This window comes from Lepidochelys kempii, chromosome 9, assembly GCF_965140285.1.
Source record: "Lepidochelys kempii isolate rLepKem1 chromosome 9, rLepKem1.hap1, whole genome shotgun sequence".
Taxonomy (NCBI): domain Eukaryota; kingdom Metazoa; phylum Chordata; order Testudines; family Cheloniidae; genus Lepidochelys; species Lepidochelys kempii.
In genome coordinates, this window is record NC_136388.1 from 24,391,979 (window position 1) to 24,406,919 (window position 14,941).

General features: G+C 42.8%; 1 protein-coding gene across 3 annotated transcripts in view; it reads right to left on the bottom strand.

The window, feature by feature from the left end:
- LEKR1 (leucine, glutamate and lysine rich 1) overlaps positions 1-14,941 on the bottom strand; it is a 185,215-nt gene that overhangs the window by 30,042 nt on the left and 140,232 nt on the right. For all 3 annotated transcript variants that reach the window (XM_073359602.1, XM_073359604.2, XM_073359601.2), the window contains 2 exons: positions 8,835-8,912; positions 8,306-8,509 (listed from right to left, as the gene is read on the bottom strand). In XM_073359602.1, coding sequence (XP_073215703.1) covers positions 8,306-8,509; positions 8,835-8,912 — 282 coding nt within the window. The remainder of the gene's footprint in view (positions 1-8,305; positions 8,510-8,834; positions 8,913-14,941) is intronic.

Genomic DNA, 14,941 nt, shown 5'->3' on the forward strand with positions numbered 1-14,941 from the left:
GGTGGTGAAACACTGGAATGCGTTACCTAGGGAGGTGGTAGAATCTCCTTCCTTAGAGGTTTTTAAGGTCAGGCTTGACAAAGCCCTGGCTGGGATGATTTAACTGGGAATTGGTCCTGCTTTGAGCAGGGGGTTGGACTAGATGACCTTCTGGGGTCCCTTCCAACCCTGATATTCTATGATTCTATGATTCTAACAAGAGCTTTGTCCATGGGAGCAGGAAGACATCTGCGAGTGAGCCTGGGCTGTGACCATGTAGTGAGCAAAACTGCTGATATTTCCTGTTCTGTGTGGTTGCAAACAGGTCTACAAGGGTAAACCCCCACCTCTGGAAGATGGACTTGGCTACATCAGGGCAAAGGGACCAGTTGTGGTGAGAAGAGAAAGATCTGCTGAGGTTATTTGCCAGAGTGTTCTGGGCTCCCGAAAGGTGAGAAGCTTTGAGGTAGATGAAATGCTCAGCGCAGAAATCCCACAAGAGAATGGCTTCTTGACACAAGATGGAAAAGCGCACTCCTCCCCGCCTGTTGATATAAAACAAGGCTGCTGTGTTGTCCATAAGTACACACCCAATCTTGCCTGCAATCTGGGGTAGAAACACCTGGCATGCTAGGCAGACATTTCTGAGCTCTCTGACTTTTATATGCAAGAAGAGCTCCTCCTGGGACCATAGGTCTTGAGTCCTGAGGTTTTTCCAGGTGAGCCCCCCAACCTAGATCAGATGCATCTGAGATTAGGGCTACAGGTAGCTGGGGAGTGACAAAGGGAATAGCCACTGACCAGGGATCCCACCACCAGTCAAGGGAGGCAAGGACCAGGGCAGGAATTGTAAGCACTGAGACCAAATGCTGATGGCTCTGCAAGTACACTGAGGCCAGCCAAGCTTGAAGGGGTCTGAGGCACAGTCTTGCATGCTGCACTATGTAAGTGTACGTGGCCATGTGACTAAAAGTTAGAAGCTGAAATGGGCTGTCGTGACAAGGTGGGCCTTGACCTGCGATATCAGCATAAATATTATCGGGAAGCAAGCCTCTGGGAGGAAGGCTCTGGCCCAGGTGGAATTAAGCACTGCACCAATAAACTGTCCTCTGAATGGTATGAGAGTTGACTTCTGCTCGTTTATCAGTTGGCTCAGGACTCGGAAGGTAGCTTAGACTAGACCGATGCTGGCTCTTACCTGTGCCTCGGACTGGCCCTTGATCAGCCAGTCATCGAGGTAAGGATAGACTTGTATACCTCACCTTTTGCCACCATCGCCATGCATTTTGTGAAACCTTGAGGGGCTGCTGTCAGGCCGAAAGGGAGGACAGTGAATTGGTAGTGGGTCTGGTTCATCATGAACCTTAGGAACCGTCTGTGGCCCTGGAAAATGGAGATGTGGAAATAGGCATCTTTCAAGTTGAGTGTGGCATACCATTCCCCTAGATCCAGGGAGGGGATAATGGAGGCAAGGGAGACCATGCAGAACTTCAGTTTCTTGAGATAACTGTTGTAGCAACGCAGGTCTAGGATGGGTCGGAGACCCCCTTCGGCCTTCAGGATTAGGAAATAACAGGAGTAAAACCCTTTCCCTCTCAAGTTCTAAAACACCTCCTTCACAGCCACTACCCAAAGTACGGTTTGCACCTCCTAGACTGGAAGTTGCTCGTGAGAAGGGTTCCTGAAGAGGGATAGGGATGGGGATGGGAGGTGGGATGGCAGGTGGAAGAATACAGAAGGGTATAACCTCTCTCCACCATATTCAGCACCCAATGGTCTGAGGTGATGAGACACCATGCTGGGCTGAAGTAGGAGAGTCAGTCTGAAAAGAAATGGGGGCAGGATCCAGTATGGGAACTGATATTATGCCCTTGAGCGCCTCTTCAGAAGTTCTGCTTGGGGCCTCCTGGACATCTCTGCAGGCCCAGTAGTGGGACTGAGGTGGAAGAGGGCAGTTGCCTGCACTTACAACCCCTGCTTTGTTTCTTAAACAAGTCTTGGCGCAGTGGAGGAACCAAGAAGCAGACCAGTTGTTGAGGTCTGAAGTTCTTCCTTGAAACTGCTGGGGCAAAGAGGCCTAAGGACATGAGGATGGTCCTAGAATCCTTCAGGCCATGGAATTTTTCGTCATCTGTTCCAAAAAGAAGGAAGTCCCTCAAATGGAAGATCCTGAATGGTCTGCTAAACCTCAGGTGGTAGGCCTGAGGATTGGAGCCAAGAGCACCTTCGCATGAAGACCGCTCATCATTCTAGCAGCCGTGTCAGCTGCATCCAGGGAAGCCTGGAAGGGAGACCCTGGCTATAGTCTTTCCTTCCTCCACCAGAGCGGAGAATTCCTGTCTGGATTCTTGGGGCAGTTAGTCCTTGAATTTAGACATGGAGTCCCAGATGTTATAATCGTACTGCCCAAGCAAGGCCTGCTGGTTGGAGATGTGGAGCTGTAATCCACCAGCAGAATAAATCTTTCTACCAAACAAGTCCAGCTTCTTTGAGTCCTTTGACCTGGGGGTTGCAACCTGCAGCCCTTGCCCGTCTCTTTCGTTGGCCGTTGCGACCAGAAGGGACCCAGGGGAGGGAGGAGAGGATGGGAATATAGGTACTTATACCTGTTGGAGGGAACAAAGTACTTTCCCTATGCTCTTTTTGAAGTAGGTGGCAAAGAGGACAGGGTCTGCCATAGGGATCTGACAGGAGCCATAACAGCCTCATTGAGGGTATGGCCACCTTTGATGGGGGCTCTACAGCCAAGATGTCGATCATGCTGTGGTAGGATTCTTTGAGCATCTCCATTTCCAGCCCTAGGTTAGAAGCTACCCTTTCCAATAGCTCCTGGTGAGCTCTAAAGTCACTCCGAGGTCCCCCATCCACTCAAACCTGACACAACTTCATCTGGGGAGGAGGAGGAGGAAGTGTGCACTGGCAGGACGCCTTCCTCCTCTTCTTCTGCACCAATCACATCATGTAGCCCCAAATCCTGAGAATCAGTACCGGAGTCCGAGTTGGGTGCCAGATGGAGTGGTGGAGGGTCCCTTCTCTCGGAAGCCACTAAGTTTGAGCAGCGGAAAGGTAGTCCTAGTAGGGGGGTAACCCCACAGATTCCAAAAAGGCCATTGGACCTGCATAGGCCACTGCCCACTGGTTGCCTAGAGGGGCAACTGCACCAGGATATGATGGAACATAAGCTGGGTTCTGATACTGGCCCTTTGGCTGCATCCACCTCCAACTCCAATGAAAAGTTGGCCTGCGGACCCCTGGGGGGTGGTACGCCTCACTTCCACCGGCCGGTGCTGAGAATCCAGGGAATGGTGCCAGAGTGGGGAAACCTTCGCCAACATCAGCAGGGTCGGTTTTCCTCTGGTCGGTAACTGAAAGACCTGGTGCTTGAATGGAGCTCAGGGCAACATGCTCCTTTCTGCTCAACATACTCGCCAATGCCGGATCTTGCCCCACCTGGGTCAGCAGTACTGGGAGTGCCATCAGATCCTTGGCTGCTGAGAACGACGTCCCTTGGCCTGTGCCACTTCCCGCAGGCCCCATTGGCCTGAAGTGGCGAACCGCAGCCAGAGGGAGCCACAGTTGGCTGAACCTGGGGACGCGGCAGGTAAATAAACCGCTCCGGCGTGCCAGGGGCTTTCCCTGAACAAGCGGCGGACCGGCTTTGAGAACCACTGCCCTAGAAGACCTCTGCGTACTCCCAGGGGTACACATACCCCTGGTCGAGAACCACTGTCTCAGGCCATTACCTTTCACGCAGTTACCACTATACTGAGCCTAATAATTTGTGTTTGGCTAAAGCATATTTTCCAGAAAAGCATCCAATCTTGATCTGAAGACACCAAGAGATGGAGAATCCACCACTTTTCTTGGTAGTGTGTTCCAGTGATTAATCACACTTACTGTGGAAAACTGAATCTGTTCCTAGCGTTGACCAGTTTTTCAAAAGTGGCTTATAATTCTGTGTCTCAATTTTTGGGAGTCCATCTTTAGTCACCTTGGAACTGATCTTTCAATATGCTGAACACCTATTGCTCAAAGACCCTAATTCAAGAAAGCACTTAAACCCATGTTTAAGTCCTCCCTATTGATGGCTTCACTTTAGAGTGTGCTTAATTTTAAGCATGTGCTTAAGTGTTGTTCTGAATTGGGATGCTTTCCTGAATCAGGGCTAAATTGAGGTGGAGAATAGCTGTATTATTGTACTACTTGGTATCTGAAAATTCTAAAATTGGGCACTCAAAAGAATATTCACACAAAATTAAAAGCCACTTCTGAAAATTGGGGCCTACTTAATTCATAGGAGTGATGGAAAGCTTAATTCATGTTTGAGGTCCTTGGATGAAAGATGCTCTAGGCCCAATTCAAATCCCACTCAAGTCAGTAGGAGGTTTTCTACTGACTTCAGCAGGCATTGGATGAGGTCCTATAAAAATGCATGTATTATAGATATTTGCCAGCATTGTTATAGCTGGTATATTAATGCAAACAATTTAAAGTATTGGAAAGCTTAAAATGCTCTGGGACCCTGACCCCGAAAACCTAATTTGGGTTAACTACAACTAAGTTCAATAGGAGTTTTGTCTGAGTTTGAACTGAAGGTTCAGGTTCTATGACTTTAAAACAGGATTATGAAGAAGACAAGATTGCTGAGTGAAGAGAGGCTCCACTCTACTCAATGGCATTTCTATGTCTGTCTTTAATGGCAGGTTTCAGAGTAACAGCCGTGTTAGTCTGTATTCGCAAAAAGAAAAGGAGTACTTGTGGCACCTTAGAGACTAACCAATTTATTTGAGCACGAGCTTTCGTGAGACAGCTCACGAAAGCTCGTGCTCAAATAAATTGGTTAGTCTCTAAGGTGCCACAAGTACTCCTTTTCTTTTTGTCTTTAATGGCGTAACTTTTGAAAACCACATCTGATCAAATCCAAAATTCCAGGGAATGTTCTAGGTATCAGTGGGCAGAACCTTATTGATTCTGATGAAAACAGGACAACCAGAAGAGCCAGATTTCCTCCCAAATCACCATTTGGTCACTCAGGATACAGAGGTGAGGCAGTGACCTCCCAGAGGCCTGTGGCAGGGGAGCAGTCACTTTGGATACACCTCAGGATTAGGGTTTAGGGTGACGGTTAGTGGGCCCCTCATGCCATTCTAGCCAGCCTCCCCTCAGCTGGGACCTTTGCCCTCCAACCCTGGCCAGCTCCCCAGCCAGGGCCTCTCATCCCCATTCTGGCCAGACCCTCGCTCAGTTACACCCCTCACTCCCCCCACTTCAGCCATACCCCTCACCCCCCAAAAGAATCCTTTTGAGTTTGGTGAAAATTGGAAAACTGGAAAAGCCTGATTTCTACCAAAATCAACAGAGTTCAGACCACAGTGGTATGTGTATGTAGGGAGGGGCTGCTGAACATACAGCTGCGGCTACAGAAGCAACAAAGTGTGCAACCCAAAAAAAGATCTGGAGATGTTTAGCTGCTAGCAATGTCAAAATGTATATGACTAAATGCTGCTTCAACTGCTGCTTTCAAAGTGCCTCTTTTGCAAGTAGAGTCTCTTTATCAGTACAAAGAAAAGGAGTACTTGTGGCACCATAGAGACTAACCAATTTATTAGAGCATAAGCTTTCGTGAGCTACAGCTCACTTCATCAGATGCATATCGTGGAAACTGCAGCAGACTTTATATATACACAGAGAATATGAAACAATACCTCCTCCCACCCCACTGTCCTGCTGGTAATAGCTTATCTAAAGTGATCATCAGGTGGGCCATTTCCAGCACAAATCCAGGTTTTCTCACCCTCCACCCCCCCACACAAATTCACTCTCCTGCTGGTGATAGCCCATCCAAAGTGACAACTCTCTACACAATGTGCATGACAATCAAGTTGGGCTATTTCCTGCACAAATCCAGGTTTTCTCACACCCCCCCCACCCCCATACACACACAAACTCACTCTCCTGCTGGTAATAGACTGGGAGTGGCTAAGTCATTATGCAAGGTAGCCTGTTTCCTCTTGTTTTTTCCTACCCCCCCCCTCAGATGTTCTGGTTTACCTTGGATTTAAACTTGAAGAGTAGTCAGTTTGGATGAGCTATTACCAGCAGGAGAGTGAGTTTGTGTGTGTATGGGGGTGGGGGGGATGTGAGAAAACCTGGATTTGTGCAGGAAATAGCCCAACTTGATTGTCATGCACATTGTGTAGAGAGTTGTCACTTTGGATGGGCTATCACCAGCAGGAGAGTGAATTTGTGTGGGGGGGTGGAGGGTGAGAAAACCTGGATTTGTGCTGGAAATGGCCCACCTGATGATCACTTTAGATAAGCTATTACCAGCAGGACAGTGGGGTGGGAGGAGGTATTGTTTCATATTCTCTGTGTATATATAAAGTCTGCTGCAGTTTCCACGATATGCATCTGATGAAGTGAGCTGTAGCTCACGAAAGCTTATGCTCTAATAAATTGGTTAGTCTCTAAGGTGCCACAAGTACTCCTTTTCTTTTTGCGAATACAGACTAACACGGCTGTTACTCTGAAATTTATCAGTACACCGGATGAGAGTGCAGCATTATTCCACATAGATAACACTTTCAAAATGCAGTATTTTTTGGCCAATGAAAGGGATTATCACCTTTTTTGCTGTTTGGAAGCTACTTTTCGAAGGCTTGTCAAAGAGGATGGCGAATTCAGGGAAATAGGTATGGATTTTTTTTTTATTTTTATTATTTAATTTTGTAATGATTTAACTAAGAGACCGGCATCAAAACAGAAAGATTACACTATAATTCTTATTCATACCTGTAGCCCTTTAGGCATGCACATGCCCAAACGTTTAACCAAAGCTTACTATTTCAGTAAATATGGTAGTGAAGGCTTCTGACTTTGCAGGATGGACTGAGACTCAGGGGTATGAAGAATAACATTACAAAGTATAACAAAGTGGAATGTTTGCCATGCCCAGAACTTAGTGACAAAACCCCCCTACAACTTTTAGAGGATTTTTTCCTCAGTAACAAGTGATGATCATTCTCAAATTACATATATAACTCTATTAGCCAGTGGAACTCATTGCTACAGGTATTACTGAGGCCAATAGCTTAGTAGGATTCAAAAGGATTGGCTATTTGTCTAGACCTGTGGTTCCCAAACTTGTTCTGCCGCTTGTGCAGGGAAAGCCCCTGGCTGGCCGGGCCAGTTTGTTTACCGGCTGCATCCACAGGTTCGGCCAATTGTGGCTCCCAGTGGCTGTGGTTTGCTGCTCCAGGCTAATGGGCGCTGCTGGAAGCGGCTGTGGACTTGACAGGTAAACAAACCGGCCCGGCCCGCCAGAGGCTTTCCCTGCACAAGCAGCAGAACAAGTTTGGGAACCACTGATCTAGACAACACAAATATTCAGAATTACAATAAAAAAGCCTAGATCGTTGGAAGGCTAACTCTCATTCTTCTAAGGAAGAAATTTTCTCTGTGGGCAGGTGATTGCATAACTGCCCTCTGTAGTATTTCTTACTCCTTTCTTTGAAGCATCTGATACCAGCCATTAGGCTACATTATCCAGTATGGCAATTTTAATGCTCTTGTTATCCATTAATTAGGCTTCTGGAGCACATTCCAACTGTTGGTATAAAAATTTACTGTATTTAGAGATTAAAGAAAATCTGTACAACTAAATAATTTAGGAATGTGTAACATTATTAATCAAAACAAGATATACTAGCCAGTGTTTTATAGAACATATCTAAATTCACATGTAGCTGGATATTCTGCTATCTTTATATACTTTTAAACTATTACGCCATTGTAATGGAATACAAACATAGCTTTAATTAAAATATTGTATGGTGCGGTTCTTCCTTTTTTAACTAATGTTATGACTCTTTAGATTTTTGCTATAACAAACTCATGACTTTTCTCATTTTTTGCCATGACAAAAAGTCAGCATTACTTACAAACAATATATAGAAAGGTCCTTATCCCATCACAGAAACAAGACTGATAAAACTGCAATGCTTTGATAACATCTTGTTTTTTCAGTTGCTTCTAAACTAAAGGGGCTCTTTAATTTAAACTGTAATAAATGTGAATATCAGTAACTACTACACGTTTTTTGTTTTAAAAATTCATTATGCTGTTTTCTGATAGATATTGTAGCATGCGCTTTACATTAGGCACATACTACACATGGGGTTATAATGATTTTACTTTTTTGATAAAAGTAAGGAAGTCTGAAGATTTGACTTTTAGGGGACTTTTTATTTCAAGATATCCTCAGAAAGAAAATCTAGGCAAAAATCAAGCTATGCAAAAGTATGCATGGTGAGTCATTTCTGATTACCTTTCTTGTTTCAGCATTACTACTTCTTCCTCTCTCTGTCTAAGAAGAGCTTTAATTGTTTCCAGTTCACTCTCTGAGCAACTGGTTCTTTTTTTTAGATCTTCTTCTTGCCTTTCTTTCTCTGCCACTTCTTCCTGTAAACGTTTGCATACTTGTTGGCAAACTAGCAAAGACTCTTCTTTTTCTTTTAGATCTTTAGTAAGTCTAAATAAATAATAATAATAATAATAATTAATAATAAATCACCAAAATATCACAGCTGATGCATTTTTCTTTATAGATAAAAGATATCCTGAGATTTTTGCTTGTAAAAGAGAATATTACACAAAGACAAAAAATAAAGGAAAAAGAAGGCCGAAGAACATCTTTGTGAAGTTAACTAGAATGATCATTCAAATACAATCAGAAAAAATAAAAGTTACAAGTACCAAAAGATCTGTGATTAAAAAATGAGGAATATTAAAATAATAAAAATAATTTGATCTTTCTCATCATTTGTATATAAAATAAAAACAATTCTGTAATAAACCTGGATTTAGACATTCCATTTTCATACTCCAGCTTTTGAAGTTCACTTTGACAGATGTCAACTTCCTTTGATTTCATCCTAAAATATAACAATTCATAAAGTATACATTAGCCCCAAGAAATCAAAGCCTTTACTCATTAAATGATTTGGACTTCATTTGTTAACTGTTTCACGCTTTTTATTTTAGTTGAATACCATGAAAAATTTCCCTACAGGGAGATTTATTAAACTGTGGTATTGTCATGCTCTCTGTACATCTTTGAATAGATATATCATATATACTGAACGTATACACACACATTTTTAATCCTGTCTCAAACAGGCCTACCAGTGAAGCACACGTGTAACTTTAAGCGCACGAGTAGTCCTGTTAAATCATTGTAAATTTAATGGAATGTGTGTTTTGCTGGAATCAGGGACTTAAACAAGAACTAAGGTATGAATGTTTGCAATGCCCTCTGTGTATCCCCAGTTGGTGGATGATCCTTAGTAACTACTGTCAGCCCCAGTTTGAGTAATCCTTAAGTTTAAGATTTCTAATTTAAGATTTGTAAGTGGGAGCCTATGTGAAACAAACTAGCGGTCTCACTCTGGTTCCTAGCTATTAATTAATTATTATAGTAGTACTAAGAGGCCCCAGCCAAGATTTGAGCCCCATTGCCTGGCATTGTACAAATGGAGTAAGAGACTGTCCCTGACCCAAACAGCTTATGATCTAAATAGGCAAGACAGACAAAGGATCAGAGGAAAGGAATATAACATGTAATCAGAATGAACAATAGGATGGTCTGCAAATGCCATTTTACTTCCACAATACTATTTTTTGTTGTTTTTTGCTATTTGTGTGGGGGGGGGGCGGCTTTTGTTGAAAGGGTATTAAGTAAACAGAAAGACAAAGAAAGGGGCAAGTGACTTTCACAGGTGGCTGTCCCTTTATGGGGAGTTGGGATCAGCTGCCTCACAGCTAGGGATCAGGTGATTATAAAAGCCAGCAAGTGTCTCAGTTGGGGTAGAGCATTGCAAGGAGTAGGCTGGCTCTGGAAAGAAGCCCCTGGGTCAAGATTCAGTTTGGCTCTTGTAGGAGGCCCTAGAGCAGGGTATGACTCCCAGGCAAGTGGCCTCCAAAGTGGAAATCCATAGGAAGTAGATAGGTCTTCTGCAGAAGACCCTAGGTTTGGGGGAAGGGATGATCGCTGGGCTGTACTCATTTACTGTGGAAGAAATAAAGCTGAAGTCCTGAGAAAAGGGCCTGAACCAGACTCTGGGCATGGTATCACTCCTTCGTTGGCTCAGGGGATAGGCCAACAGCCACAGGGAAATTAAGAGAGAGGTTAAGAGTGATCATGGAAGGAAAGAGAAGGAGACAAAGAGGGGATTGTGGAGAGCAGGTGAATTGAGGCTGCACTGAAGAGAATGTGGAGAGGAAAGGAGAGAGTTGGAATGAATAGCCAATTAACAGAGAGGAAAGAATGTCCAAAGCAAAAACTGCAGAAAGTGGTATGATGATGATGATGTATGCTATCAGCATTCAAAGATCCCTGCTGCAGCTCTTAGTCTCTGCTCCTGCTGACTTGAATCTATGGCTACAATTTCTTTCTCTTCCCTGTATTTACACAGGTAGGGTAGGCTGCTTGGAACAAAGGGTCCTTGGAGGCTCTCTCCTAAACAGTTCTGGGTCTGAGAAGGTGGGTGGAGGGAGAGAGAAATGCCAGCTGGGTCTCACCTTCCCTCTCCTCCACACATGGTGTGGCCATACCTGTGCAGCTGCTTGTCTCTGCTCCTGACAGCCTGTGGCTCTGGGTTCCTAGTGTATTGATATCAACATCACAGAAATCACTATTCACCACCACAACTGGCAACCAGTATTGACAGTACAACCAGAGAGATGAAGGATTGAATGGTCACAGAGACTTTACCATCCTCTCAGTTGTAAAAGGCGATCTTTCAGAACAGGGTTTAGGGCAGAAAATAATTTGGAGGACTGAGTGGAAGTTTGTACTTAAAGGGGACTTCAGTTTCCAGTGCAACTTGGCAACTTTCAAGAGCACTAAATTAACTTTTAAAAGATTCCTGACTTGCTACCTTTTTACTGTATTTCCCTATACTGCACATACGTATCAAAGGCCTGATGATAGACTGACTTACATTACAACACAGTGTTCAGTACAAGAGTAAGGATTAACCAACAAAATCCTTCCACAGAGTGAAGTAAACAGACTGAGCCCTGAAGTAGAAGAGAGAGAAAAACACTGTCTTTGGAATGGAGAAGTAAACACACAGCCAACTCAACGGAGGAAAGCAATCGCATTTTAAATTATATTCACACTAACTTCTCCATACTTCAGTTAGGAAATAAACTTTAAATTTGCTCAGCAAAAGTGCCAAACAAACACAGAACAAATATATACCACACAACAGAGCAAACATATTCCAAACTGAGTCAGACATGAAGACTAGCCAACAGAAGAAACCCAATTCATCTTAACAAATTATAGGACAAAGTAAATTAAACACATTAGGTTTCCTTATTAAAATGCACACAGAAGTCATTTATATAGTACTATTTTTTAATTATCCCAGCTTCTCTAGAAAAGATAGCACAAAAGGGGCACTGGTGCATTGAAATTTTATTAGCAGCTCAATTCATTTGCGTCTTAGGGAACTGAGCACAGCCCTAAGAAATGTGACAGACAAACTCCTGATTTTGAATGCTAACTCTGCAATACTTGTATTACCTTCAGTAGGTCACAACATTTGGGACCTAGCTTTGCACTCTACAAAACTGAGATATTACTATTTGCCTCATAGGGTTGTTGTGAGGATTCATTAATTAATGTTCATATAGCTTCTGGACATGTACAATATTATGGACTTGATGCAGCTCCCATTGAAGTCATTTGGCGTCTTTTCATTGGCTTCAATGAGGATTGGATTCAATTAGGCCCCATAACTCTAAATATTATTACTATTTAAAGGTTCTCTTAGCAGGGAAGATTGTTGACATTGAGAATCGCTTAATGTTAAGGCAATTGAAGAGAAAGGCTTTCAGATTACCAGGCTTTCTGATGGACAACTAAATTATTTCTCTTCTAGTGCACAAGGCTTCTGTTATTAAGGAACAGAAAAAAAAATCAATAGTCACCCACATTATACAGTATATCCTTGATCTAAGCTATCATAGCCTTATATGTCATCATAGTCAACAGTAAAATCACCAAGCTCAACAGTTCATCAGAATTTTAAAGTTTTGGGTTGCTTTCATGATATCGAGGCCCACACTAAACATGAGGAATATGCTTATCTAAAAAGGACTCAATCTTGGTTTTTTAAATATTTCATATGTATAATTCTGATTAAAGAAGTCTTGAAACTACCAACAAGCTACACTATAAATATATATGCATGGCTGGGAAAAATATGTACCACTCAAAAAGTAGGCTCAAAGCTCAATGGCCAAAAGATTAACAACTGAATGGCTGTAGATATGGATAAAAACCTTATAGGAGAGAAATTAGAATCAGAGAATCAGAGTCAGACAAGTTCAGTGTCTTCATAAAATAAATAAATTTACATTACATACTATATTTCTTCAAATAAACAGCTTTTTTGAGCAACCTTAACTGGTTTTCAAGTGCTTGTATCACCAAAATGACTCCAAAAAAGCCAGGAAATCGCTAGGTAAGTCCTTACCCAGCCCTTACAAGCAACAACCACAATTTCTCCTTCTCCACATTACCTCACTTGCAATGCACGTGCCTCCCTCCCTCAACCTCCACACAAATAATACAGCTTTTAACTCTGACCATATGGAGTGGCTAGGAACGATATTTTGTGTTGAAGTAAGCAGTATGATAAAAATGTTTAGGTGATGGTTATGTTTAAGTGTGTTTTGTTGGATGTTTTCTGTTTTTGAAATTGAAATGTTTGTAGTATTGTTTATTATTCTGGGAAGTCACTGTTTATAGTGGTACTATTTGGGTGATCTAAGGTGTAGTGATGTATTTTTTCAACAGCTGATGTTTGTGGTGGGAGTTAAGGTTGAATGCTTTGGATGGAGCTGAAGGGAGGAAGGGTTTATGTTGTGGGTGAGAAAATGTGAAGAGGGTAAAATCATGGTTGTAGGTTGCAAGGGCTGGGTAAGATTTAACTAGCAATTTCCTGTTTTTTGTGGTTGGTTAATGGTATGTGCACTAGAGAAACCTTAACTATTCAATGGTTTTGTCTGAGGGATTTTTTAAAGTAAGAAATCTATATCAACTCTGACAGCTCTCTGTGTTGATCATTTTTGTCCCTGTGCCATGTTACAAAGGTCCAAAGTCTTCCAAGAGTACTTGCTCCACACAGTAATGCACTCCTTCCTCATGGCTCCCTGTACACAGCTCAGTTTCTCCCTATGGTCCTCAATCACAGCCTTGCTCCTTTCCATGTCCTCCCACAGTACTCTTCCTGGATATGATCCTCTACCCACATCCCTGCTCTCCTACCATCCCCACTCACCCCCAGTCTCCCTCTACATTTTCACTCACCTTTGGTGCTGTTGAAGGTGAACCAAGGTAGGAATTAAGGGGAGAAAAACAGGTATGTGTGTGAGATGGGGAAAGGAGTCTCAGTGGCAAATGAGTGGGATGTGTGGAGGAATGCCTGGGAGGGGAGTCAACTACCTCTGTTTTGAGGCACTGATGCAACAAGGATTCCCCTAAGACATGAGGAAGCAATATCTAGCAGCCCTCGGTGTGCTGATGCCTCAGTACTGAGACACTGGGCTCTCTGCTAGGCCAACCCTCCCATTCACATTCCGAATCCTCACATAACCATGCACTCCCTGCCTTTCACATTCCCACTCATCCCCTTTGGGGAGACAAAAGGAAGAGAGAGCAGGGATGGGAGTGCGTAGGGCTGCCTGAAGGTTGTTGCTTCAGTTTCAGTTAAGACATATAGCAGCATTTTAAATATGGCTGAAAATGTTAGTATATCTCTTACTAAAAAACTTCCATGAAAAATTCAGTTGTCCCATGACAAGTTCCTGGGCCAGATCTGGAGACCCCCTATCAATCATTAAAGTATGAAACAGACAGAACTTAGTCCTGCTTTAAATCCATGTCTACACAGGGAATTTTACAAAAATTTCCTACTGATGGGAACCCCAGAAAAAATTCCCATGGTTGCATTTGCAATGTAGCTGTAGCCATGTGACCTGAAGAAGAGCTCCGTGTGGCTCAAAAGCATGTCTCTCTCACCAACAGAAGTTGGTCCAATAAAAGATATTACCTTACACACTTTGTTAGCTAAGCCTGTAAGGTCTACACTAGGTCTTCCATTATTAGGCATTTTTTTTTGTACAACTCCCTAGTGTAGACATAGCCAAGGTGCATTTCTCAGCACAACTCTTCCTAAGCCTCCATAACACATATTACACACACACATGCCACATATGTGGAGATGCTATCCATTGGACAAACTGCAGAGCCATGCAATTTATGGATTTGTCATGCAGCTCTGAGAATCTAACCTCATCTTTGCCTGTCCATTAATCAACCTTCCCAGATCTTATTGTAACCCTCTAAACCTCTGAGTAGCTTCAAACAACTGCCATTAAAAAAAGGAAAGGAAAACACCTGCCAGAGAAACGTGTCCTCCTCCCAGGCATATAGAATTTCTCCCTAAAATTACAGCCATCTGAGGTCTGGATAAGCAAGATTCAGTCTTGGACCAGTAACATCTTTTCTATACTTAGAAATATTACAACCGTAAGCTCCATTACCTCAACTCCATTCACTGAGAAATGAGAACATTATTTCCTTAGAAAAGGGAAATTTCCAGCTTCCCCAAAAGGACCATGGAATCATTTCTTATCCCAAGATAAAATAATTTAAAACTGTGGTACTTATGTCACAGAAAAGGCTATTTTAGGCTATTGTTAGAATCCCTCTGAACAGTGTACAAGTGGTTTCACGGTTACTAAGATAGCTAGCTTTGCAAACTGAGGGATTAAAAAAACAAATAAAAAGAAATAGTACCAATACAAATTCTAAAAATCAACTAAAACTTTCCTGAAATAGTTTTTCTATAACATATGGCATATAGATAATCCATTATGATATGGTATG